Below are 24,174 nucleotides of genomic sequence, written 5' to 3'. Positions count from 1 at the left end.
AGGGCAGGAAGAGACTGGCCTGGTTGTAATCAGAGTCCTGCAGGGTGAGAGTCTCATGAAAATTAGCATCCCTCCTAGCCTCAGTTGCCTGAAGTGTGAGATGAGCCCAGGGCCTTTGTCCATGGGTTCACTGGGGACTGAAGAAGGGTGACAGAGTTAAGATTACGCTGGACTGTTTCTTTCATTCAAGCGTGCTTGCTTTTCTTTCTTTGCCCAAGATGTGACTTTACCCCAAACCATCAAGTGACTTCTAGTGTTAATCCCAAAGATGGGAGATCACTGACCCAAGTCATCATGGACAAATTAATTAAAGCAAGTGATTAATTAAAGAAAGCCTTTCTTCATGTCACAGGCTGCCTCACTATACTGTGGGATTTGAGAGGTCAGCACTGGATGTGGAAAAGACAGGCTTTCTTCCAAATGGGGGATTTGGCAGGCCAAATGGGCGGGGTTATAGGAGCAGACCTACAAAGGTAGGGTTGCAAGACGGTTATAAACAAGTTCCTGAAACAGAGACATGCCTGCAGCACAGAAAGACTGTTTTTAAAGTTAAGGTTACAGGTGGGACATAGCCCTATCCTTGAGAAACACAGGGTTAATCATAAACAGGAATAAACCTAGTTGGTCTTTACTGTAGGGTCTCTTTTAAGCATAAGGTGGAGGCAGGCTGACTCTTCACCAGGTGGCTTCAAAGGCGGTAGGTATTTGATGCAAGAGGTCTTTATCTCACCTACTTCCACAGTTCAAACACACAGCTTCCTTCCCCTAACCTGGAGTGGATGCTGGACTGATTAAGGCCTTTTGATTTATCTCAAGTTGGAATAAAGGCAGTAGGCCATATCTGGAGGTAAACGCGCCGGTGTGTGTTTATAACGGTGCAGAGACATAAGGAAATATGCACACAGCCGAAACTGAAAGAGTTTTGTGGCAAAAGGGCTATTAGAGGCCCAAGGGATGCCACAAAATCAAACCATGCAATAAGACCTCGATGCATAGAGATTTGCTGGGAAAGTGGGCACACAAAGGTCTGCCTCTGAGCAGGGATAACAAAGAGAGACCGACCAGGATGTGATGGTGTGGACTTTACAGGGGGCGTGGAGCACACAAATAGGGAAAATAGCTATGTGATGATAGACGGGAGGTGGCTGGGGGATGGGAGAGTACCTGCTTCCAGAAAAGGGGAAGTTCTTAGTTCTTAGATAGCAGAAGCTAAAGCAGAATAAAGATCCTCAACTCTGTGCCACAGTGGACAGGCTGTCACACAAAACCTGACACAAATCTCACCCGTCGATACACAGAGAGAGCCAGAATCAAAGATGATTTGTTTTCTAATCCAAACACCACTGTGTAATCCCGAGAAGCCAACTTACTCCACAGCCATAATTCACAAAGGATTTCATTTCAGCTATTTCATTATCAAAAGTATTTTTAAGTTAATTTGAAGGAATAATAAAAAAATGTTATACACTTTGGTGATTTAAAAAAACAAAAAACAAAGTCAATAATACCCCTGCCCTGCCCCCCCCATATGCCCCCCCCCCCCCCGTATCTGCACACAAATGAGAAACCACAGCTCCTTTCTTCATAGCTCCTCGAACTGAGGTGGAGTCTATCTTCACCTTAAATCTGTGTTGGTCTCATGACCTTCTTTGGCCAATAGAACATTGGCAAGCCCGATATCTGCAGTCCTGAAAGGAGGAATGGGGGATGAGGATGATCAGAATACAAAGTAAGCCTGTTTGATACAACTAAGTAGATAGTCGGGGGACGGGACGGGACCTAACTATAGAGATCAACGCTCTATCAGAACTGAATAACAGACTGAAGCTGCGGAATACTACATCAATATACAAAGACAACACCACTGGCTCTCTGTCACTTCTTCTTAGAGAGTCCAGAATCACAGACCAGGGAAGAGTGTCAACCACAGTAGACACAAAAGACAAGAGTCAAATACTGGTGAAAATGTGTCAAAAGGAGACCCTCCAAAAGTCATGACAGGGAAGAGAGTCAGTGCAGAAACTATGGAAGAGAGTGTCAACAAGAAAAACTCAAATTACCAGGGCTGCTCCCCTTTGGGGAATGTATCCAAAGGAAATGAAATCACATGCCAGAGACATGCATGCCTGGGCATGCCCACGTGCACTGCTGCACTGCTCATAACAGCCAAGAGATGGAAACAGCGTAAGTGTGTTAGACGATGGGCCTGCATCTTTAAAATGCTAGTTACTCTAAGAGAGCAGCTCTGACAGCCTGGAGGAATAAGTCCACACTCCTTGCAGGGCTAGCATGCTCCAAGTGTATGGTCCTGCACAATGCCTGGCCTTTGTTGCATAGGCTATGTCAGACTAAATCATATAGTGAGAAACTTTCCACCAGAACTCTGCCAAAACGTACGAATATGAGAATATTCCCCTCTGCTCATAGGATTTCCCTTTTTTGCTTCCACCTCAAGCCTGGATCACAGTCCTGTGGCCAAGGGGGCTTTTTCCCTGGAATAAAGCTTTGTGGACTGTACTTCATGTCAGCTCCTACATACCGCTCTGATTTCTAGCAAAGGACACAGCAGTGGGTGAATGAATAATGGAAGCATGGTATATAGAACACCACAGAATACAGCTGTGCCCCAGGAAGGGATACAATCCTGCCATTTCAACAGCAAGCCTCAGTGGAGGTCACTATGTTAAGTGAATAAGCACAAGGCATAGAAAAGCAAGCACCACGTGGTCTCACTCGATTAAAAGCTGAGAGCAGAAAACTAGATGTCGGAAGCTGGAGCGGCTGATGAGAGAGGGATGGGCCAAGGCTGGGAAACAAGTACCCTAGGAGGTGATAAAGATGGAGATGTAAGTTCTGGATAGTGCATGGTGGTGTGCAGGGCCAGCATCACCAGAACCCCATGTGGGCAGTCCTGGAACATCAATCACATGGCTGGCCCAAGTATTACTTAAGTCCCTTCAATTTCATCATCTCGGTGATGTCACTGTTCATATCCCCTTTCTCCTTCTTGCTCACTCTTACTCTCTCCCCAGCTGTGTGTTGAGGATCAAATCCAGGGCTCTGTGCATGGCTGGACAAGCGCTCTACTACTGCCCTAAATCTCCAGCCTCATATTCTGATCTTAGCCATGAGTCACATGTTCTCGCTTATGTCTAGAAGGTCCTGTTGTGTATTAAAAACTGCACCTGCTCTCCAGTGTTTGAAGCCACTGTTATCTTCATTTTTGGTTTTCCTTTGAAGTAAAACAGAATCTATCACTTGCTGCATTTACTTTGTTCTTTGGTTTGCAGAGTTTTGTTAAAGGTCTAGCTTTGTAGCCTAGGCTCTCTCAAGCTCACAAACCCTCAAACTCCTGAATACTGACTGGTTGGTAAAACAGGAAAATGTCACCATGCCTGTCTTATGACTGTTTCGGAATTATTCTGTTAATCTCCGATTCGACTCCTGTACAAAACTCTGGTGTCTTAGCAGCGCTACAGTTTGTTCCAGAAGAAAACGTGGCAGGGAAGAAAGGGAAAAAAAGGTCACAGGTGGAACCTATCCAACATAAGTGCCCCCAAAGAGTAGTGGCAGGTCTATGGCCACAGATTAATCAGTCTGATGACCAGCCAGTCTAGGAGAGATGGAAAAATTAAAATCACATTCCCCTTCTCATGGAGAGAGAATACAAACAGAAACATTCTTTGTTTCCATAAAAAACAGCTGCAGGCATTGCCAAAGTTACTGTGTACCAAATAAAAAGTGTTTACAACCTCAAGAAGAAAAGACCCTACACAAAGTGACGCCTGTGCTCTAAAATGTACACATCACTTTCAGATGAGCAGTTGTTCCAAGCTGAGACTTACAGTTCAAGAGACAGAAACTACAAAGCATTCCCAAGGAGAAGGGTCAGAGGGTACCAGTGCTCACTACACACACACAAGGAACTGGGTTCAGATTTACTACACCAGTATAGAAAACCAAGTGTGACTGCGAATGCCTGTAAACCCAGCACAGTGGTGGTCAAAACCAGGAGGGTCCCTTGGAGCTTGCTGGCCACCACCAGCTTTTCCCTAAACAGCAAATGACCAGGTTCAATGAGAGACCCTGTCTCCAGGAAAGAGAGAGAGAGAGAGAGAAAGAGAGAGAGAGAGAGCCTGCTCAAGGTCCTCCTTTGGCCTTGTGAATGTACCTTCGTGTCTAAGTGAACACACATGTATGAAACAAACACACATAAAACAAACAAACAAACTACCCTAAGGGCGGGAGACCTAGATCAGTGGTGAGGAACTTGGCCAGCATACACAAAGTTCTTGGTTCAAGTTCTAGCACTGAGGACTGGAAGCAGAGAAAAAGAAAACAGTTTTGTGTGGAAGAATCAAGATGACCTAAAACCAGAGACTAAATGACATCATGAGCCGTTTTAGAAGTCAGTCCCACTGTCAAAATGTCACCAAATGACCCTTCCTTCGTCCTAGGTCTGTCCTCCTCTGCTTGGAGGGTTCCCAGGCATTTACTCATCCTGAAAACATTTACTAGACATGTGGCATAAAACGGGCCAAGCCCCTGAACGATCTCATTCTATGCTTCCATGGTGGAATGACTCCAGCTTCTGGCTCCCCCTGGGCTGGACTGCACTCCTCACCTATCTTCCTTCCTTCCCAACCCAAGATCCAGCCCAGCACACACTCAAGAGCCTCAGCGCCAGAGAACCACCTTGGTGGTACTTATGTTTGAAGACCCCCACCCACCACACAATGATACTTCTATAACACGAGAAAGAAAACCTAGAACTACATAGGAACAAAGAACACCCAACAGAAGCTCCCAGCTTCCAGCACTCCAGTCAAAGGCAGAACTACCCTGTAGAGGTGTACAGTTCCCAAGCGACTCTCCGCAGTCCCCATGCTTGCTCCCCTCCCCCTCACTTCCTGAGGGCTGTTCAGACATCCCTGTGTCTTCCTGTGGATGCTCTTCCCCAGGTCGCCCCTCCCCGGTCACTCAGCCTTCCTTATCTTTTATTTACTTACTCCTCATGGCTCAGTCCCAAATGCACAAGGTCCTTCAGGTGGCCCCACTGCATGGTCCCAATCTCAAAGAGACATGTCATGCCCAAAGGAATTTTCGGCTGTCATACATGCACAGTCTAGTCCCCCTGCAAACTTTCTAACCTAAAGTTAAATAGTGCTGAGGGTGAAACCCTCTACCCACTAGATCACCTCCTTCATCAAACTCCTGTTACAACCACATCGACCACGCCCTGGCATTTAATGACATAGGGTCTGACTGCTGAGTAATACTGGAATGCTTCTGACCCTTTCCATCAATTTCACCATAAACTCGTCTGGATGAGGATTTTCGTATTGCTGCCCACCCCACACCTCGCATCTGGGGAGCTCCTCTCTCACTTCTGGGCTGCAGCATGCCAGCTCTAACCCTGATCTCTCTCACCTCTGGGCTGCAATGTGCCGGCTCTAACCCTGATCTCTGGGTACTTGTCTCTCGATTTCTTTGAAACCTGGATCACTTGGGGAAGAGATTTAGCAGAAACAGGGGAAGAAAGGTGTGGGTGGGTTGGCCTTTACTGTCTTTAAGTTTTCTATCAAGATTACATGTTTACTTCCCGAAGAAAAAAGGCAGCCAGGCATAAAATATGAATTTACGATGCCACTATTTGGAGAGATTCTCTCCGCAAATTATATACAACTCATACATGTGCTTCCTGTTAATTAGAGGATACTGTGTGGAAGAGCTGTTCCAGCAAAATCTGCTAAAATCGTCAAACCCCACCATCGGGAGGAAATCCTGCTGACGACGGTCTTTTCCACAGCAGACTGTAAGACTGCTGCCTGAGGCAGCACCTTCAAAAGGCTTGAGGTGTGGTTCTGCAGCCCTGTTTCTGGAGTTTGCTGTTCCCACCTCTCCCCATCAGTCAACTGGTAACTGTGAGGAGTGACTGAAGAGCTGATTAACAACTATTTACAGCTGAAAGATCACGCGGGGGGGGGGGGACGACAGCAGGCCATTTTCATAATTATATTTTATATACAGTAATTGCAGGCTGTGATATGCTCACGTTGCCACAGAGGGCATAAATTAATGTAATGCACTGAAGTGTTCTAACCCTGCACTGTGTAGACCAGGCTTCTGTTGTGGGTTGGCCACCATCAGCTCATCAGATCCTTCCTCCCTCCTCATGAAGGGAGTCGTCTGGCTTGGCCTCACCATCCCCCTGCCTCAGTCTTCTAGGTGGTAGCATCAGAGGCCAGGGCCACCATACCCAACTAGTGTTACTTCTCGAGGATAACCGACAACCATCAACTTCAGCTGGACACTGGAGGTTTCATTCCAGAGCAAAGTGCCTCCAGGAGCTCTGCTGGCCAGCTCAAATCTCCCCGGGAACTGCCCGCAGGCTACTCTCTGCACTGCAGGTAGACATAATAACCATCTTTGATTTGCAAGTGCTTCTAAATTCTGGTCTCTACATAGAACTTCTCTACATCTTCAGCCTCAGAGTTCTCCATCCCATTTTGATAGTAGACAAATTAAAACCAACAAAAGAGAGAGAGAGACAGACAGACAGACAGACAGAGACAGACAGACAGAGACAGAGACAGTGGGGAATGGGGAAAGGAAGAAAAACTCCATGTCTCAGGACCCCCCCCCCCAAGCTCCTAGGATGTTCTATTTATCGCCCTAGGAAATAAAGAAAAACTCAAGGGCAAAACCAAGGCCTCTCCAATCAGGTCTAGTACAAAGGCTCCCTGGGCTGTAAGGCCAAGACAGCCAGAAGGCATGTACCTTATGAGGAGAGTTACTGAAGCTAGTGACGGGAGCCAAGAACCTCAAGCCCAGCGTCAGAAACACAAGAGGAAGTTTGAATGAACTGCGTCCAGACAAAAAGGGAGTGTCTTGCAGGTTGAAAGGCAGCCGCTGAGTCAAGGAGCAACTCTGCAGGAGGGGGAGAGAGACTGAGGCTTTCTCCATCACATGCTTACTCACCTAACCGCAAAGGCTCTGTATTACTCGATTTTACTTTACACTCTCAGTTTAAAAATCTTTCCGAATACACCACATATGTTCTCTATTGTTGAGCCCAGTAAGCTGAACCCAAATATACCAACCTGATCTAATCTGCTCTGGCACAAGCAGGACTTTCGTTTACATGCTCTGATAGAGCACGCTGACATTCTCAAGAGGCCACTTAGGGGTAAAAATCTGGCTTTCCTATCCACACTAGCCTAAACCCGCGCCCTACAAGTCTACAGATCTGCCCTTACGAATGCAGCAGCCAGCTCTCGGCGCCACTCCGAGTCAGCAGTAGCTCCGAACACTCTGCCTATATAAGCCAGTGCACCCTCCTGGGCAGCTGAACAGGCAGGCCTAAGGGCAGTGAGTCAACTGTGCCTCCCTCCCAGGACTCCAACTTTACCCCAGCAGACTGACACTCAAAAGAAGGAATAATGCAATAAGCTGTCTTCCTAACACAGATTCTTCAAGCCACTTACTTAAGAAGCAGTGAAACAAATCATGTTCCCAAAGCTTTTACGTTTTAAAGCAAACTCGATTTGCAAATTCATTCCTGTTGGTTTTCTGAAGTGTCCATAAACTCTTGATTAGCTTTTTATATACATACATAGAGTGTTTCAGAAACAATTTCAATGTATCCACTCAAATGCCAAATTCTCTACTAGAAAATCTGCAAGAGCTAAAGGCATACAGGCCAGTCCCTGACCCAGAAGAAATTAGAATTCCTATAAATCACAGGCAGAAGGCCCTGAGAGCCACCCTACAGGTGGCATGGTAGGCTGAAATTGAAGAGCCCTCCCACTTTGGACAGCAAGAAGAGAGAGGCAAAGGGAGCGTGGGGAAACAGCCCTGCCCCATGCTTTGAAGAGCGAAGGGAATGGGACTGCATGTCACATAGGGAGTCCTCAGACAAGGTGGAGAGGACCACAGGACCAGCCAGGGTGGAGGAGAAGCCTGGTGTATTTATGGCGAGAGAAAGCTACACAGACAGACCAGAAACAGGTCAGACTGCCCAGGTGCCAGGTCAAGCATCCAGACATTTGGGTGTTAACACTGAGGGCCAATGGGACTCTGCCAGGCCCTCTGACCCTCATACAGAGACTTCATCTCATTAACAGAATGACTTTTTTTCTTTTAAATGGAAACAGAATTCAAAGGGTAAATTATTAATCATCTCATCTCTGTTAATTATCTCTTAGAACCAGGTGCTCACTAGTAAAAGGTCACCACGAGACGGAGCACGCAGTCTCCATCCGCCTTGCTGTTAACAGACAGACTACGGGCCCAAAAGGGCACCTCAGGCCTACAGCAAAGGGCGATGAGGCAGGCAAGGTAGGCCATCTCTGTGGCAGAAAGAACACATCCCACACCGTCCATTCCACTCCACTTCACAAGCTTACATAAAATGTTTGGAGGAGAAAATGTGGCTCTCTCTCAGCTGCACACATCTGGCCCTGTGACTTACCTAGAGGACAGGTAAGTGTATGCTTAGCTTCCACATGACCCCATGTTGCCTCTGATTCTTGGTTTCCCTTTTCATAATAGACCATGAGTTGTTCAGGGGGGAAGGATCACGGCTTCACACTCACTCTGTATCCTGAACACTAGGAAAGAAGAGTTCCCGTAAACACACCAACTCATTAACTCAAATAACTTCCAAAATATGGACCTCTCACGGGCTTGATCCATTATTCACAATGGTTTGTGTGAAATGGAAGAATTTGAAAACTCAGAGCTACAAGAGAACTTCTCAAAAAACAGAAAAAGCAGAAGTACTTCTTAAAAACAAAACAAAATAAAACCAAACCAACCGTATTGGTCATTAGGAAGATTCAACTCAAGTCACACTGGCATGGCCCCCCCTTCAACCACTAACAGGGCTAAAACTAGAAAGATGGGGCCTGTTTGGCAGCACATGCCTGTGATCTCAGCATCTGGGAGGTAGAAGCAGGAGGATGAGGAGTTCAAGACCATCTTCACGATGTGCTGATGTGGTCTTCGGGCCTGTTGAACCTGTGCCTCCTGGGCCTCATGCCCTGGGACAGCTATGAAGAAGCCTAACACAAAAGTCACTGTGCTTACTTAGAATGTGAGCATTTTGTGATTTTCTTGTTTTAAATCTGGTCTTATGGTTCTTGAGCATGAAGTCTGTAGATGACAAATGCATGTCACAGAATCAAAGGGGTAGGTGTTGCTGTAGGGCGGAGGTTACGGTGCTCGCCTCGCACAGTACCAAAAGGTGGACATGACTGGTAGTTCAGAGCCAGCTTGGGCTACACAGGGACTTGTCTCACGAAAAAAGAAAAGACAAACAGACAACTGAGAGCTGGGGTTGGCAAGGATACAGGGACGAGAACTCCCTAGACTTGTCACTGCAAATTTAAAATGGAGTAACTCTGGAAAGAATATGGCTGTGCCAGAAAAACATAAAATCACAGACGCATCCTAGACTCACCGAGTCTATGCTTCAGTATACTATAAGCATGTATGTGCACACAAGAACTTACAAGTGTTCACAGAAGCATTATTCATGATAGCCAAAAAGTGAAAACAGCCTAAATATTCATCAACTGGTGAATGGACAGACACAATGTTTTATATACAGTAACAGAACATCAGCCACAGAGAGAATGCTGGCTTATTCTACAGCGTGGGCAAACCTTGAACATACTGTGCTAAGTGAAAGAGGTCAGACATAAAGGGCCCAATATTGCATGATTGTACCCCCACAAAATGTCAGCAAAGGCAGACAGGGAGCTAGAAAGCAGGTCAGTGGTTGTCAGTAGCGAGGGGAAAGACGGAGAGGGGAGTGACTGGTAAGAGACATGAGCTATCTTTCCTAGGTGATAAAATATTCTGAAATGAAATAGTTGCACAACAGAGTGAACACATTTCCAATCACTTAAGTGCACAAATTAAAAAGGTGAATTTTGCAGAATGTGTGTTACACTTTAATTAAACAAACAAACAATCGTACAAAGTCTAAGCTCTAAGGAGTTAAGTATCTTGTTCAAGACTCAGAGCTGACTAAAGGAGACCACTGCAGCTACAACATGGCACCCACAGCAGCTGCCTCTACAAGAGCCAGGACAGTGTTATGAGCTAGAAACCTTCAACATAGGCACTTCACAGTCACACACACTCCCTTTTCCTCCCCCCCCCCTTTTTTGAGATAGCATCTCCCTGGTAACCAGGGCTGTTTTCAAACTCAAGATCCCCCTGCCTCTGCCTCTGGGGCCCTGGGATAACAATAACAGGGTGCATCACTGAGCCCAGAACACTCATTCTGGAGCAACCTGAGTCCTCTTATGTTGCAGTGTCATCTGTCCTGTGGTACTTTAGGCAGACCAGTGCTGCTCAACAGGAAATGGGAGCTTTTACCTCCCAGGGCGCATGTCAGGGCGTCTGGGACATGTTAGCTGTCAGGCACTAGGGCCAAGGGTGACGAAGCAGATAGAATTCACACACATCACTCTCTCTAGAACACACAGGACAGTTGTCACATAGGAAAGAGCTTCCCAGCCCAAAACATCAGTAGCGCCACAGTGAGAACCCAGATGAGGGTCTGTCAGAGCAGCAGCTCTATAGCTGGTATGACGGAGAGACCAGCACTTGACTAGCACCAATCTCAGAGCACTCGCTGTTGTTCCTGCAACAACCCAGACAAGCTGGGAACACACTGCTTCTGCGTAACTGGCAGGGTGTCAGGTAGTCAAAACAAAGCAATGAAGCCCACCGACGTCTAACAAGCAATTGGGGGTCTTATTTCCTTCCTTCATGAAACTGGCTCCCGTCTTCACAGATCATGCATTGATATCAATGCAGACTTCAGTTTCCCAATTTTGACAGACACAAATGTCCACTTCTACTGTAAGAAAAAAAGGCACAACAAGCTCAATAGCAAAGTCTACAGTTGGGAAACTGGGGAAGGGTAGGGGGCTGTGGAGACTTCAAGGGTACTAATTCCTGATGAAGGCACCACCCACATAGCTCTGGGGGACTTGTACCATGCTGCCATGCTGAGGTGAGGTGCCAGGACCACAGGACTTCTTCACCCGCCTCAGGAAGAGAGGCCATCCTGAGTGTGTTTTTGTGACACAGATCCCTTACAGAACCTAAAATACACTTGCTCAATATTTCCAAAACTCTGTTAACTCAACAAGGTTTTCAAACCATGATCTGATTGCAGAGTCTAGTCCACGTTAGCTTTAATAAGCACTGTTAGCTGTAGGTCTTCCTGAGGCTGGCTGGGTTCAACCTAATTCTGGATCATCATTGGATTACCACAGGAACTCTCTCCTCAGCCCAATAGTCACCAATAGTCTGGTCTGCCTCCTCTCTTGCACTGAACTCCCACTGCAGGCTGCAGCACACTGATACTGACCCCTGGATACTGTTTTTGTAGAGTAGTGGCCAGGCCACAAACATTCTTCTCCCAGGAACTGAAGGTCCACAGTAGAAAAGAAGAGGGCACCGATCTCCACCACCACCTAACCCAGCAGCTCTCCTATTGATCAGAGGCCCCACGATATCAAATATCTCTACCCCTGACCTCATCTCTGGGTTCCAGACATCCTTTTAATCTCTCTTCTCCCCTTTTACCCTATCTCCCTCCAATTTGACACATGAAGTCAGTTCTACATGACTTTGTCACAGCAGTACAATATTTTAAGCACATCACACATTTGAGTTTCATGCCACTCAACAAAGCATTAAACAGTCCCTTAAGCTATTCTCCCTTCCCTTTAATCTGACTTCTTCCTTTAGGATAGAGACAGGAAATAGCATGATAACTACACCTCATTACTTCAAGGAATACAAATAATAAACACTGAGTCCCCAGGGACTTCCTACATGTAGTATAAATGGCAGGCACTATGACTGTTAGGAAGTCTTACCTTTCCACTTTAAACCATATTCCTTTTCAACAATTGCCAGTTCCTGCAGAAGCAGAACCTCTGCTTTCTCCTGCCCTATAGACACTGTGCCTATAACCCTAACCCTAACCCTAACCCTAACCCTAACCCTAACCCTAACACTAACCCTGCTGGAACTGCCCTTTGAGAACGCTGCTCCACCCCACTGGAAAGCTCAAGACCACACGCTCCAGTTACTCTAGTGAGCTTGATGGGTTAACACAGACCATGTTCTCCTAGTCTCCACTTAGGGGCTCTTCTGGGGGGGGGGGGTAACGTGGTAATGGGAAAAGCACAGGACACAAAATTAAAGGTGAGGCTTAGAACCAATGAGCTGAATGATACCAGTATATGTGACCACCCAGTGCCTTGATATTCTCATCAATAAAATTGGCATTAAAATAATCAGTTTAGAGGACACTTGGAAGGATTGGGGGCAGGGGGAAGCCTACTACATGGCTGTGTTCAGGTGAAAATTAATTCTTCATCTATCCTTTAAACATTACAGGCTCTGCAAATCAGAACACTATTCCAGGCATCCGTTCCTCCTGTTTCTGTGGTATTCTCCACAAAGCCCCCCACTCTCTACTTCTCTTACCGTCACCTACCTGCCCATCTAACCGGGCTGAAAGTATCCACCCTAAATTACAAAGGCATCTCAACTTCAGAGTCATAATTGTGAAAAACGCCTCCGTTGGTGTGAGACAAGAGCTGTTGCCACTTGGCCATCGAGTCTACCTGTGTCTCGCGTTTCTCTTCCCTGTTACTGATAGACTTGAAATGCTCTCATCTGTTTACACATCTCTCAAAGACACAAGAAAATGCAGTCTGAGACCTGGGAATAAGAGCTGGGACCCAGCCCAGATCCTCCTTCCTCTATGCCTGCAGGTCTCACCAGCAATCATCCATCCTGCTCGTCACAGACAAGACTCTAGCAGCGCTCTAGGAAGTCGCTGGCCCCTAAGCCTTGACGTCATTTAGGAAGAAACAGGACAAAGTCTCAGAAACTGTAAGTCAAACCAGGACTCTAAAGCTGGACATTTCAAGATATTTCATTGGCATATTAACCATTGCCATAGCAATAAGCATGTTGGGACAGTGAGTAGATATGGTCTAAATGACGGTACAACGTGTGAATCACCTAACAGTGTGAAAAAAAAAATCACGGCAGGACACCGTAATTGGTCTGTTTAGGGGACGTGTCCAAATCATATGTAATTTAAGTTCAAACAGAAAACCCTTTACACTTAAATTACTACAAAACTCTCCTAAAATTATCTCAAAACACACCCTCAGGCTAGCGTTACTCCTGCCCACCACTTGGGGGATGCTTAAGGAGCTCACATGGTTCAGGGTCATGGTTTTCTATCGCACCTATTACACGACTCCATCGCTTCTGAGGGCAACACAACGAGAATGACAGTGACCAGCACTGTGCATCATCCAAGCCCTCTGTGGGGTAACTCTCACAGCATCAATCTCATCTGTCACAAACCCTACATTTATAAACGAACGGCTGATGTCACTCAACTACATTAGTCTGTTTTCTATTGCTGTGCCGAAACTTTAACCACCACCACTACCAACCCCCACCCCCAAAAAAATACCCAGGGAGGGAAGGGGTTTGTTTCATCTCTGATCTTACAACTCTGGGATGCAACCTATCACTCGAGGCAGGAACTGAAGCAGAAAGTCTGAGGAATGCTGCTGACTAGCTCGCTTCCTCCTTGGAGAGGCTCAGCTCCTTTCATACAGCTCAGGCCCACACTCCTGAGCAGGCCGGATCCCCCTACTGCAATCAGCAATTTAGGAAATGCCCCATTAGCGAATCGTCTGGAGGCCATTCCTCAATAGCTTTTACACACACAGGCATGCACATATGTACCCATGTGAACACAACCCCCTCACCACCACCACCATGTAACTCAGGCTCCTGTCAATCAGGGTTCCAAACTTATGGAGGAGTCAATTCTCGCTCAAAGCAACACAACCGGCTGGCTTTGCTGTCTGTGCTGGCTACAGTTGCTTTGCTTTGTTTTGGTTTCAGGCTGGAATGCAGCAGTAGCTGCTGCCTTACATATGGCATTTACCAAACACCACTGATCTGACCTGTCAAGCAAGCTACTTCACTGGTTCTTTTATTCTCAGCCCTTCACTCCAGCTCCCTACATCCAACAGGGCAAAAAAACCTGCCACTTTCAAGCAAGCACTGGGCCACCACCCAGTGGGAAACATCCTTAGGCAGTCAGAATTGGCTGCTTCAGTCATGGTCAACACTGTGCTGTTGTTCTGGGAGATCCAAAGTAGTGCTGGTCCGGGGCCACCAAGGTCTACAACAATGTAGACACACCCTGATGCACACCTCACCCTGTGCCTGACCAGGGTCAGTTCCAGGAAACCTCTCCTTAATCTCAGGACTGGCCAGGCACTGAGCCAGTCCTGAACAGTCAGTCAGATTCCCTCAGGAATAAGCTGTCGTCAGTGGTAACAGATGGACAGCCAAAACTGTCAGATTTGGGGGAGGGGGCAGCACATGACATCGCAGGACAACACAGACCCTCACAAACTGCCTTTAGAGGTAGACAGGCCTGGAATTCAGCTTTTGGTCCCACTGCAAAGTTGTCATGAGTCCAGAAAGGAAACATTCAATTACATGCTTTTCCAAGTTTGATTTCTATTTTAGAACTGGGGAGTGGGAGGATAACCTAATATACAAGAGATAACACTTCTGAACTTTCAAATGATAGCCAGCTCCTAAGACCGCAGCAGATGCCAGCAGATGCCCCTGTTAAGGGAGGAGAGAGAGGGAAGCTGCTGGAACCCTGATTACTCAGTCGCTAGCTAGCTAGCTTAGGCCTCCCGTCTCCTCTCCTCCCTCCCTCCCATCTCTCACCAAGCATCCGCTAAACCCAGGCACGTGGGGATCACTGACCAGAAACCACTACTATAAACTATGGCAGGTTGTTAAGCTACAACTAGGAAGACGACTCCCATCCCCCAAGGCAAATGTCCATAATCAGAAGCAGAAATGTTCCCTAAGTGTTAATTTACTGTTTTGCATATATATTAGTCTGCTTCCCATTGTGAGAGCAAAGAGTGTAAATACATACAAATAGACATGTGTGTGTGTGTATATATATATATATATATATATATATATATATATATATACACATACTATATATGTGTGTATGTGTGTATACACATATTTGCTTAGAGGTTTGAATACTTAAAGTCCTACTTCAGGCTGTCCCTACAGTTCAGAACCCTATAACAAGGTCTGCTTCTCTCTGACACATCATGGTATTATGGTAGAAATGGGAGAATTCATAAGGTAAAGACAAGAACAAACTGGGGACCTACAACAACTTCTTTTATCCCTTCCTAGCACCACCCCCCAAGTGGCCATTTAACCCCTTCTCACTAAGTCCCATCACCTCTAGCAGCCTTAGGGACACACATCAAATTCCAAAGCAGAACAAAACACCAAAAGCAGATTTTCAGTGAATTTCTAATTAGGGAAGTGAAAGTTCTCTTTTGCATAATGGATAGGCAATATTAGGTCAATCCAAGAAAACTAATGAATGCACAGCGTGATTTAAATCTGAATGTAAGTGTCTCACTCTGCAGCCACAGTAACCCTAACCCCAGGAAATCAGTTCTCACCAAAGGACTGCCAAGGCCCAGGAAGGTCGCCTTCTGGCTCAGAGTTACAAACTGACCATTTTATGGTTTTGTTTGTTTGTTTCCCTAGGTATTCCAAAGATGATTTTAAGAATTGGATTTGAAAGATGGGGTAGTTAATTCAAAGACAAACAAGTGGGATTTTTATCATGTATATCTATTAGAAAGGAGGGTGAAGGAGGGTTTGGGGATCAAGAAGCTGATAGGGCATTCGATAAACTGAAAAGAAAGGCCAGACACATCGCTGGGACAGGCTACGGCTGCAGGAGAGTCAGGCTGCTTTCCCAAACCTATTTAGAACTATAATGAACCTATGTGTTCTGTGTGTGCTTAGACAGTCAGTTGGTTTTCGTTTTTAAATATTTGATCTTTTGACAGTTTTATACATGGATATAAGATATTCTGATCACATGCTGCACCCTCCACTACCCTCACGGGATCCCCTTGTACTTCTTGCTGAATGCTTTCTTCCTCCCAACAGGTTCTCCTTTCGTGTGTGTGTGTGTGTGTGTGTGTGTGTGTGTGTGTGTGTGTAGCAGCAGGCAGAGATTATTTACTGAGGCACGGGCCTTTACCCCGTAGCTGTACCACTGACGAGAGTGACCTCCTCTTCCCAACACTCTGCTGAGTTTTCATACACTGACTTTTGGCAGGTGAATAATTTCTTGATCTCATTTCTAAAATCTGCATTTCAAAATATAAAAAACTTAACATTTCTGTGTATGTAATGATTGGTAAATCAGGCCAATTTTCACTTTAAGCAGCAAAACCTCTTGGCAAATATAGACTTTCTATTCTGTCATTCTGTTTTAATCTGAGAGAAGTATAACTTTTTATAAATAAAATATTAAAAAAAAACAAAACCCTAACTGTGTTGGAGAGATTACTTGCTCACTGGGCACATATGAGGACCCAAGTGTGCATGTCCAGCACTTGTGTCAAAAAAGCCAGGCAATCTGACTACTACCTGCAATCCCAGTGCACGGGAGTCAAGAGGAAACAGGAGGATCCCTGATCCTCCCTAGCCAGGCTCACAATCAGTAAGAGACCCTCTCTCAAACAGTAAGTGGGGGTGATAAAGGCAGACACCCAAGGATGACCTGGGGTCATCCACATTTGTGTGTGTGAACTCCTGTACACATTCACACACACACACACATACACACACACACACACACACACACACACACACACAAAGTCCCATTTTCTTAGGTGCTCCCACTGAACTTTTGAGTCTTTTTCACACTAACTCTCCTTGTTTGTGTGGTTTTTCTAAAGATTTATTTATCTTTTTATTTATATGTGTACTCTATCTACACATGTACACCTGCATGCCAGAAGAGGAACGTCAGATCCCAGTATAGATGGTTGTAAGCTACCATGTGCTTGCTGGGAATTGAATTCAAGACCTCTGGAAGAACAGACCGACCAACCATCTTTCCAGCCCATGTTTTATTTTTAAAAAACTGAAAACCAAAACAAGAATGATGTAGTCTTACATTCTGCCTGGAGTGCAGAAACCACCCTGAATTTCCTATGACCAACACTTGAGCTTAGCCAGATGGTTTGAAATGCTGACTCTAAGTATCCAAACACAAATGGATTAAAAAGTCCCGATTTTCACAGAGGAACCCATGCTCTTGGTTTTATACTCATTTGGACAAATTTAAATGTTTTTGGTAGAATGGCCAAAATTGGGAAACATTAAAATGTGCAGAAAACCAGAAGCCAGGACTTCCCTTTCAATAGTAAGAAATCTCCATTCCCAGCAAAAACCTCACATAGACTACACGTCCATGCAAGTTGCTATCTGCTAACTTACACTGTAAGAACCTGCCCAGAATCTTTCCAGTTAAAGCGAACAATTCTATCAGCCTGTACAGCTCAACCCTCAGACTGGATATGGCTCTAGTCTGAATTAAACGCACCTCAAAGATCTTAAGTACGAACTTCCCGTATCTGTAAATGTGACTTTATTTGGAAGCAGGATCTTTGCAGATGAGGTCCTTAGGACGAGGTCGTTAGAGTAGGCCCTACTGCAACATGCCTGACTCAAAAAAAACAAGCCATAGGCATGCACACAGGGAGAACGCCACATAAACACATAAATACATAAAAAGGCTACCTGGGTGATATGTCTACAGGTCAAGACACGGCAACAGTTGCCAGCAGATCCGAGGGGCACATTCTTCCTTACAGTTCTCAGAAGATCAACACTAGGGCCTCTAAGCTCCAGCAGCAAGAAGAATGAAACCTAATTCTGATACAATCAAGGCCCACAGCCCTAGGAAACAAGCGCACAATCTCTCCTTACCTCCACCCGCTTGGGCCCTCAAGTTATTGCTGCCTCTTTTGAGTACTCCTTGCACAACCTCGTCCTGAAGCCTGCTCCTTACTCCTCCACCAGTGCCCTGCAGCGGTGCTTCTGGCCAGGGAGCCACCGACCCACAGGGCAGCTCTTTGCGCAGATTAACCTGCAAACTGCAGGATGTGTCTGTCTGTCTGTCTCTGTGTCTGTATCTGTGCCTCTCTCTCTCTCTCTCCCTCTCTCTCGGGGTACAATGTACATGAGGACAGAGACCACAAGGAGAATTTCTGTTCTAGAAACTTAGGAGCCAGCCAGCTGTCAAACGGGGTTTGACTCCAGGTCAGGACAGCAACTGAACATGCTCTGGTTTACGTCACTTCTTTTCAGCTTCTTCATCTGCGACACAGCAATAACTGTCTTGCCAAAGGACAGTGAAGATCCAAGAAGTTAAAGGTCCTGGAGAGCCCACACATCTGTATGCTAGCTCCTGTGAGAGTCAAGCAAACGAGCCCGGAGTCCTGTCACTGGGCATGATCTCGTCCTGACTTCTTTAGAACTTTTTTCTGAGGCTTTCTGACTGAAGAGCTTCCCTGAACACACTCTACTGGGAAGCAGCAGCTTGAGCTGCTAATTGCATGCTTAAGATAATAATCAACTGTGCACAGCAACAAAGGCATGGTACACAGCTGCAGAGAGCTAGGCAACTCTGAGCAGTGTCTGTCTGTCCTCCCCCTTCACACCCACCTCACCTTAACACAAAGCCGCAGCAAGATCTTCACACCCACCTCACCTTAACACAAGGCCACAGCAAACTCTCCACTTCCAAGCTTCTTTTCCAAACTCTTCTCTTTTGTTCCCAAATGGTGATTCTCCAGCATTCAGAGACATATAATATACTGTCACCTTGCCTATCTCCCCGACTGATGAAAGCATCCCTCAAGCCACCATTGGTCCTCTTTGACAGCACGGCTTGCATGCCAAGTCTCTGAGCTTGATGAAGAGAGCAATGATTTGGGCCTGGTCCATTCTCCTGACCATCCTGGTATAGAGCACCTAACACCACCTGACTTGGTACAAGAGTTAGGGCTCAGTGGGGAAGAGTGCTTGCTGCACAACCATGAGGACTTGGGTTTAAATTTCAACACCTATCTAAAAAGCCAGGAAAGGATGCCTTGCACACACCTGTAACCCCAATGTTATGGGCAGGAGAGACAGGACAGTTACTGGCTCTAGGTTTGAGGATAAGATCCTATCCCAAAGAAATAGGGTGGAGAACAATAAAACAGAGCAATCAGATAATCTGATATTCTCCTCTGGCCTGTGCAGACTGGCGTGTAAAGCAGCACACAGGTACACACACACACACACACACACACACACACACACACACAGCCTGACACTGAGGTTTCGATGCTTAAAATAAGCACATGCACCAATCAACCAATCAATGCAGGAATCCAGCCTCCACTTGCATCTCACTGTGCACTGACTTCAAAAAGGACATTAGGGCAAATCACTTCGCCTCTGTGCCCAAGTTTCCTTCTGAGTGAAACTGTGTGGTTGAATTTCACTTCTGTAGACGTGGGTTTCCTGCCAACTCTCAACTGAGCCACAGAACTCTAATAAGTGGTAAAAAAAGATATCCATGCAAAAAGCATACATCTCGCTTCCGTGAAGACTTTGTTTTTTGATAAATTTTAGTCTAAGGCAAGCAGGAAAGGAGTCGTCTAAAAATCTCATGCCTGAAGTCTCCCCTTGAAGGGCAGTACCCTGCTACCTGAAGGACAAAAGGCTCCAAGCAGCAGACAGGCTGCAGATACTAAAAACATCTCCAAGATGCTGAGCACTGTGGAGTCTGAATTCCTAGGCTTCCTTTGGGAACTTGAAGAGTCCACCTTGTCATCCAAAGATGACAGGGGCCATCTGCTGTTCATCCCTCCTCCCCATGCACCTCCACGTCCAGCCTAAGAAAACAGGCTCAGGAGCCCTCTCCCACACTCCTCTCCCTGCAGGCTGCCTCCACATGCATATTTTATGATCCTAGCGTATTCTCTCCGAATCTTACATCCAACAACGCATCCCTCCGCAGCCTGTGGCATTTCTGCCGTGTAAGAATGTTCCCATGAGAGGCATGTCCTTGAGCTTCGAGTTGTTACTGAAGGCTGCACCTTTTCTAGCTGATGTCCTCACCTGGTCTGTGGATTCCTCAAGAACAGAGACCACACCCTACAATCTCCTAGGCTTCCCTGCCAAGATCAAGGGCAGAGCTGGGTAGGGTAGGGGCAGGCCTAAGCAAATTCTGTTTAGCACAAGAGTGAAAATAACCTTTTAAATTGAAAGTTGCATTAACACATTTCCTGGACAAAGTTACCAAGACCTCCCTTGTCAGGCACACATACATAATAAATTCATATATTAAATGACCTTTCTACGGCTCTATTTTTTTTTAGAGGTGAATAAAATGGCCTCCCTATAACAGTAACATGCCCATGGTCTAATGTGCTCTAACTTTTATTTCCTAGTACAAGCAGGCTTCCCCCTGCAGCTGGAGAGGATGAAGAGGCACCCACCCCTTTCATGTTAGTCATTGCTACCACAGAAGCTCCTGAGCCCCAGGGAACCAGAGGAGAGGAGGGTTTTCCCTCAACACTGCATAAATGTCCTGCTGCCTGGATTTCCTTAGCTAGGTCTAATCCTGCCACATTCCTTCATTTTATATGCTTTAGCTAAAACCAAACTGAGGTGGACATTAGTACTGTTTGTGCTATAGACCTGCTGGTCACAGACAGGTACAGGATTAAACTGAGGTAGGCATTAACACTGTTTGTGCTATAGACCTGCTGGTCACAGACAGGTATAGGAAAAAAAAAAAAAAAGTGCCACCAGTCAACCGGACACCAGCAGAAGAAAATCACAGCATTCCTGCAAAACCTTAACACAGCTTAATGTTGTAAGTCCCATGAGCCTCCCCAACCAAGAGCTCACCTTCATTACGGCTAAGAAGTCAATGTTCTGGCAGATAAGCATAAACTTTATATAACTTAAAATGTCAATATTGCTGTAAAGGAAAAAAAATTGTACATGAACTAGGAGATATTACAAAATTTGGGGGGGGGGGGCTCGATGGGTGTTTCTATGACCCGAAAAGAGTATGTTTTCAAACAGCAGAGCAAAGTGAATAATGAGTGTTTACAGACTGTGCTGTGCCTATGAACTGAGCATAAGCTCCCAACCAAATGCAACCACATCAGACCATGGGGATCTGAGACGCGGTTAAAAAACCAAAGTGGAGAGACTGCACTTTGAAGTTCACCAGTCTGCAGTTCAAATGGAATAGACTGGTATGAGCTGTACCCACATTTACTCAACTGACGAAAGCATTTTAAAAGGACAGCACAATTGTGAGGGCCTCAAAAGCCTTCCTGGTACAGGAGAGAGAGAAGGGCAGAGCTCGGGCACCACTGGTCCCCACACTAGGCAGCACACAAGAACTTGTTTCCTCAACTTAGGTCCGTGCACAAAACATTAAAGCCCAGACTCAAGTCACACAGTAGGCAGGCACTAAATACATGTGTGTTTATGGAACTGATAAAATTGGTTACAGGATGCAAGTCTGGATACATGATGGAGAAGACAGGTAATTTACCTGTGACTTTCCCAACACAACTGAAGATCAACATTGGAGCTTGCTGCTTCTGAAATCAGTAAGCTCCTTTTGAAATAATTACCGAAGCTGGTAAGTTCATGGTAAAGACCAAAAGCTCTATAGTAAGGAATTCATTTCAATAAATCTATCTAGGAGATAGTACATTTCATGAGGCTCAGCTTTAACAGGGAAAAATCTTTTAAAGGCACCTATGACTAAGCAATAACAAAAAGGGAGGATTTTTGAGAACCAGGACATGCCTGCACATACAGGTAGGCCAGCATTTTCCCAGCTATTGTGTCCTTGTATCAAAAAAGATTGGGTTAAGAGCTTCAGTAGTTTACGGGGATTTTCCAAGTAGTATTTTATTCCGCCTTCTACCCCACCCACTTAAATTCTAAGACAGTCTGCCTACTGAGCAGGCAACCAGCCAGCCTAAACTTTAAACCAATCATTCTTGTACTTTTTTCTATATCTGATTAAGTAACTGACAAAGTAGATTTTTGGAGATGTAGTTTAACTCTTGGCTAAGGAAATCAAGTCTTAGCAATCACATGAAACATAACTGACACACTACAGGCGCATTACATGTGTCTTAGTATACATGTGCACTATTTCTAGTTATTTAACTTCTTCTAAAGAACAATATTCCTAAAAGAAGTCAACACTCGACAAACAGAGTAGCTAAAAATAGAAAACACAATTTATTCTTAAAATGAAATTTACCACAGCACTGGAGGAACAAGGGAAGGACCATATGTAAAAGTATTTGTAACACCCTAGGCTAAAAAACAACAAAGAAAATAAATTAACTGCGACCTAACAGGACAAGTGTGGTTTGCTCAGGTGTAAAACTAAAAAGGACTTGCTGGGGACGAGAGGATGTAGAGCAATTTTTTAAAATGGGTTTCCTCCAGACGCCAGGTCAGCAAATCAAAGTAGTCTAAACTGCCATAGGAAACATAAGCCGACGGGGTGTCCCAAGTCCGGAACCTCTAAACTCAGCAAAGGGCCCCTGGAGCCGACAGCTGCGGCAGGGGACTGGCTCCCTTGGGTCCCCTCGCCAGTTGCCAGTGCGGGGTGTGTGACCCCTGCGTGTCCACCGGGTCCGAGCCCGGCGGTCACCTGCCCGCGCGTCTCCTACGGGCGCACGCGCTGCGCGTCTCCCGCGATCCCGCCCGCTCGGCTCACCGCCACGAAGCCTGAGCATGAGGCGACGAAGACGCGGACCACCATCCTCTCGCTGCGTCAGGGATCGCCGCTGACTCGGTCACAGAAGTTTAACGCGACTGAGGTAGCTGCCGACTCCCGTGCGACCGTCGGAGAAGACCGCAGCGACGCGTCTGGCTCCCGCCGCTCCGCGGATGAAAGCCCAGCGCCTCCGCCGCGGGCTGAGCGAGAGGCGGGTGGGGCCAGGCGGCCGCGGGGGCTGACGGGAGTTGTAGTTTCCTTGGCGCCCAGAGTGACCAGGCACTGCGCTCCTTCTGTCCGGCGCCTGCTTCACGGGAATTAATCGTACACGCAGGTGGTTTAGGAAGGACCCGGAAGCGGGACAAGCTAATTGGCGGGAAGCCAGTTTACAAGAACACAGCAAACAAGACAAAGGGTTGGGTGGAGGATAGTCCAAGCTTGGGTTTTGTTTGCGGTGGAGACGGGTGGAGCATCCTCTATCAGAAACAGCCATGGAGCTGAGGCGACCCACTGTTTTAGAGACACGCAAAGGCTCGCCCCAGAGACCTTGGCAGTTCACGGGCTTGGACAGGCATGGCAGTGGGTTGAGCTTTTGGTGTTTTGTTTCTCCTGCAACCCTGAAAAACTGTTGAAGAGGAGTGTTGTTATTTTTCCTGGAGGCGGTTTTATTATGTAGCCCAGGCTGGCCTGGAACTCAACTTCACCCTCCCTAGCAGGTATTACAAGCATACATCACCACGCCTAGTTTGCAAAGGGAATCTCTTTGGTAAATGAAACAGGCTTTCACTTTATTCTAAAGACACTGAAAACTGGAAAGCCAAATGAGAACAAGACCGATATTTTATTTTTCTTTGCAAAACTGTAATTGTAGTAGAAAAGAATAAGTACTGATAGAAATGAAAATCCCCCTATCAACATTGGGAATCAGAACCCTCCCTCCCCACCCCCTACCCCGCACAATGCCTTTGCCTCTGTGCACCTACTGATATTTACAGTTGAGCCAAATCTGTGTCTTTTTCGAAATCGCTGTGCATTCCAACGCGGTATCCCAGGAGGATACCATTAAAGAGAAAGCTTTCATGAAGTGGCTAATAGGTTCCGAGTAGTGCTTTAGCAGGTTGTATTGGCTTGGCTAAGGCTCAAGCCACTCCTAGTTTTGTGGAAGTGAACCAGTTTCCCTCACACTACTGTATTTACTTTCTTCATTTCACCAAGGGACTTTAGCAGCGTTCAGGGAATGCTGCTAATTAATTCTAGAGAGAAGAAAATTGTGTGATGAAGTCTCCCACGTTTGCAAGTTTCTGGCACAAATGGTTGCTTGAAGGACTTTGGTTTTTAGACTTACTAATATTTCAAGTTGCCAACCTTTCCTGTGGCTTATGTCTTAAATAGTTTTATTTGTATGTATGCATGTATGTATG

General features: G+C 46.0%; 1 protein-coding gene across 1 annotated transcript in view; it reads right to left on the bottom strand.

Moving 5' to 3' along the window:
• Positions 1 to 22,919, bottom strand: part of Sh3bgrl2 (SH3 domain binding glutamic acid-rich protein like 2) — a 51,955-nt gene extending 29,036 nt beyond the window's left edge. The window contains exon 1 of the mRNA NM_172507.5: positions 22,754 to 22,919. Within this exon, the coding sequence (NP_766095.1) occupies positions 22,754 to 22,798 (45 nt within the window). The 5' untranslated portion in view covers positions 22,799 to 22,919. The remainder of the gene's footprint in view (positions 1 to 22,753) is intronic.
• Between the last annotated feature and the right edge of the window lie 1,255 nt (positions 22,920 to 24,174).

The sequence above is a fragment of the Mus musculus genome, chromosome 9, assembly GCF_000001635.26.
Source record: "Mus musculus strain C57BL/6J chromosome 9, GRCm38.p6 C57BL/6J".
Classification (NCBI taxonomy): domain Eukaryota; kingdom Metazoa; phylum Chordata; class Mammalia; order Rodentia; family Muridae; genus Mus; species Mus musculus.
The sequence above is the reverse complement of the archived record's forward strand: the minus strand, read 5'-3'. Positions and strand labels throughout refer to the sequence as shown.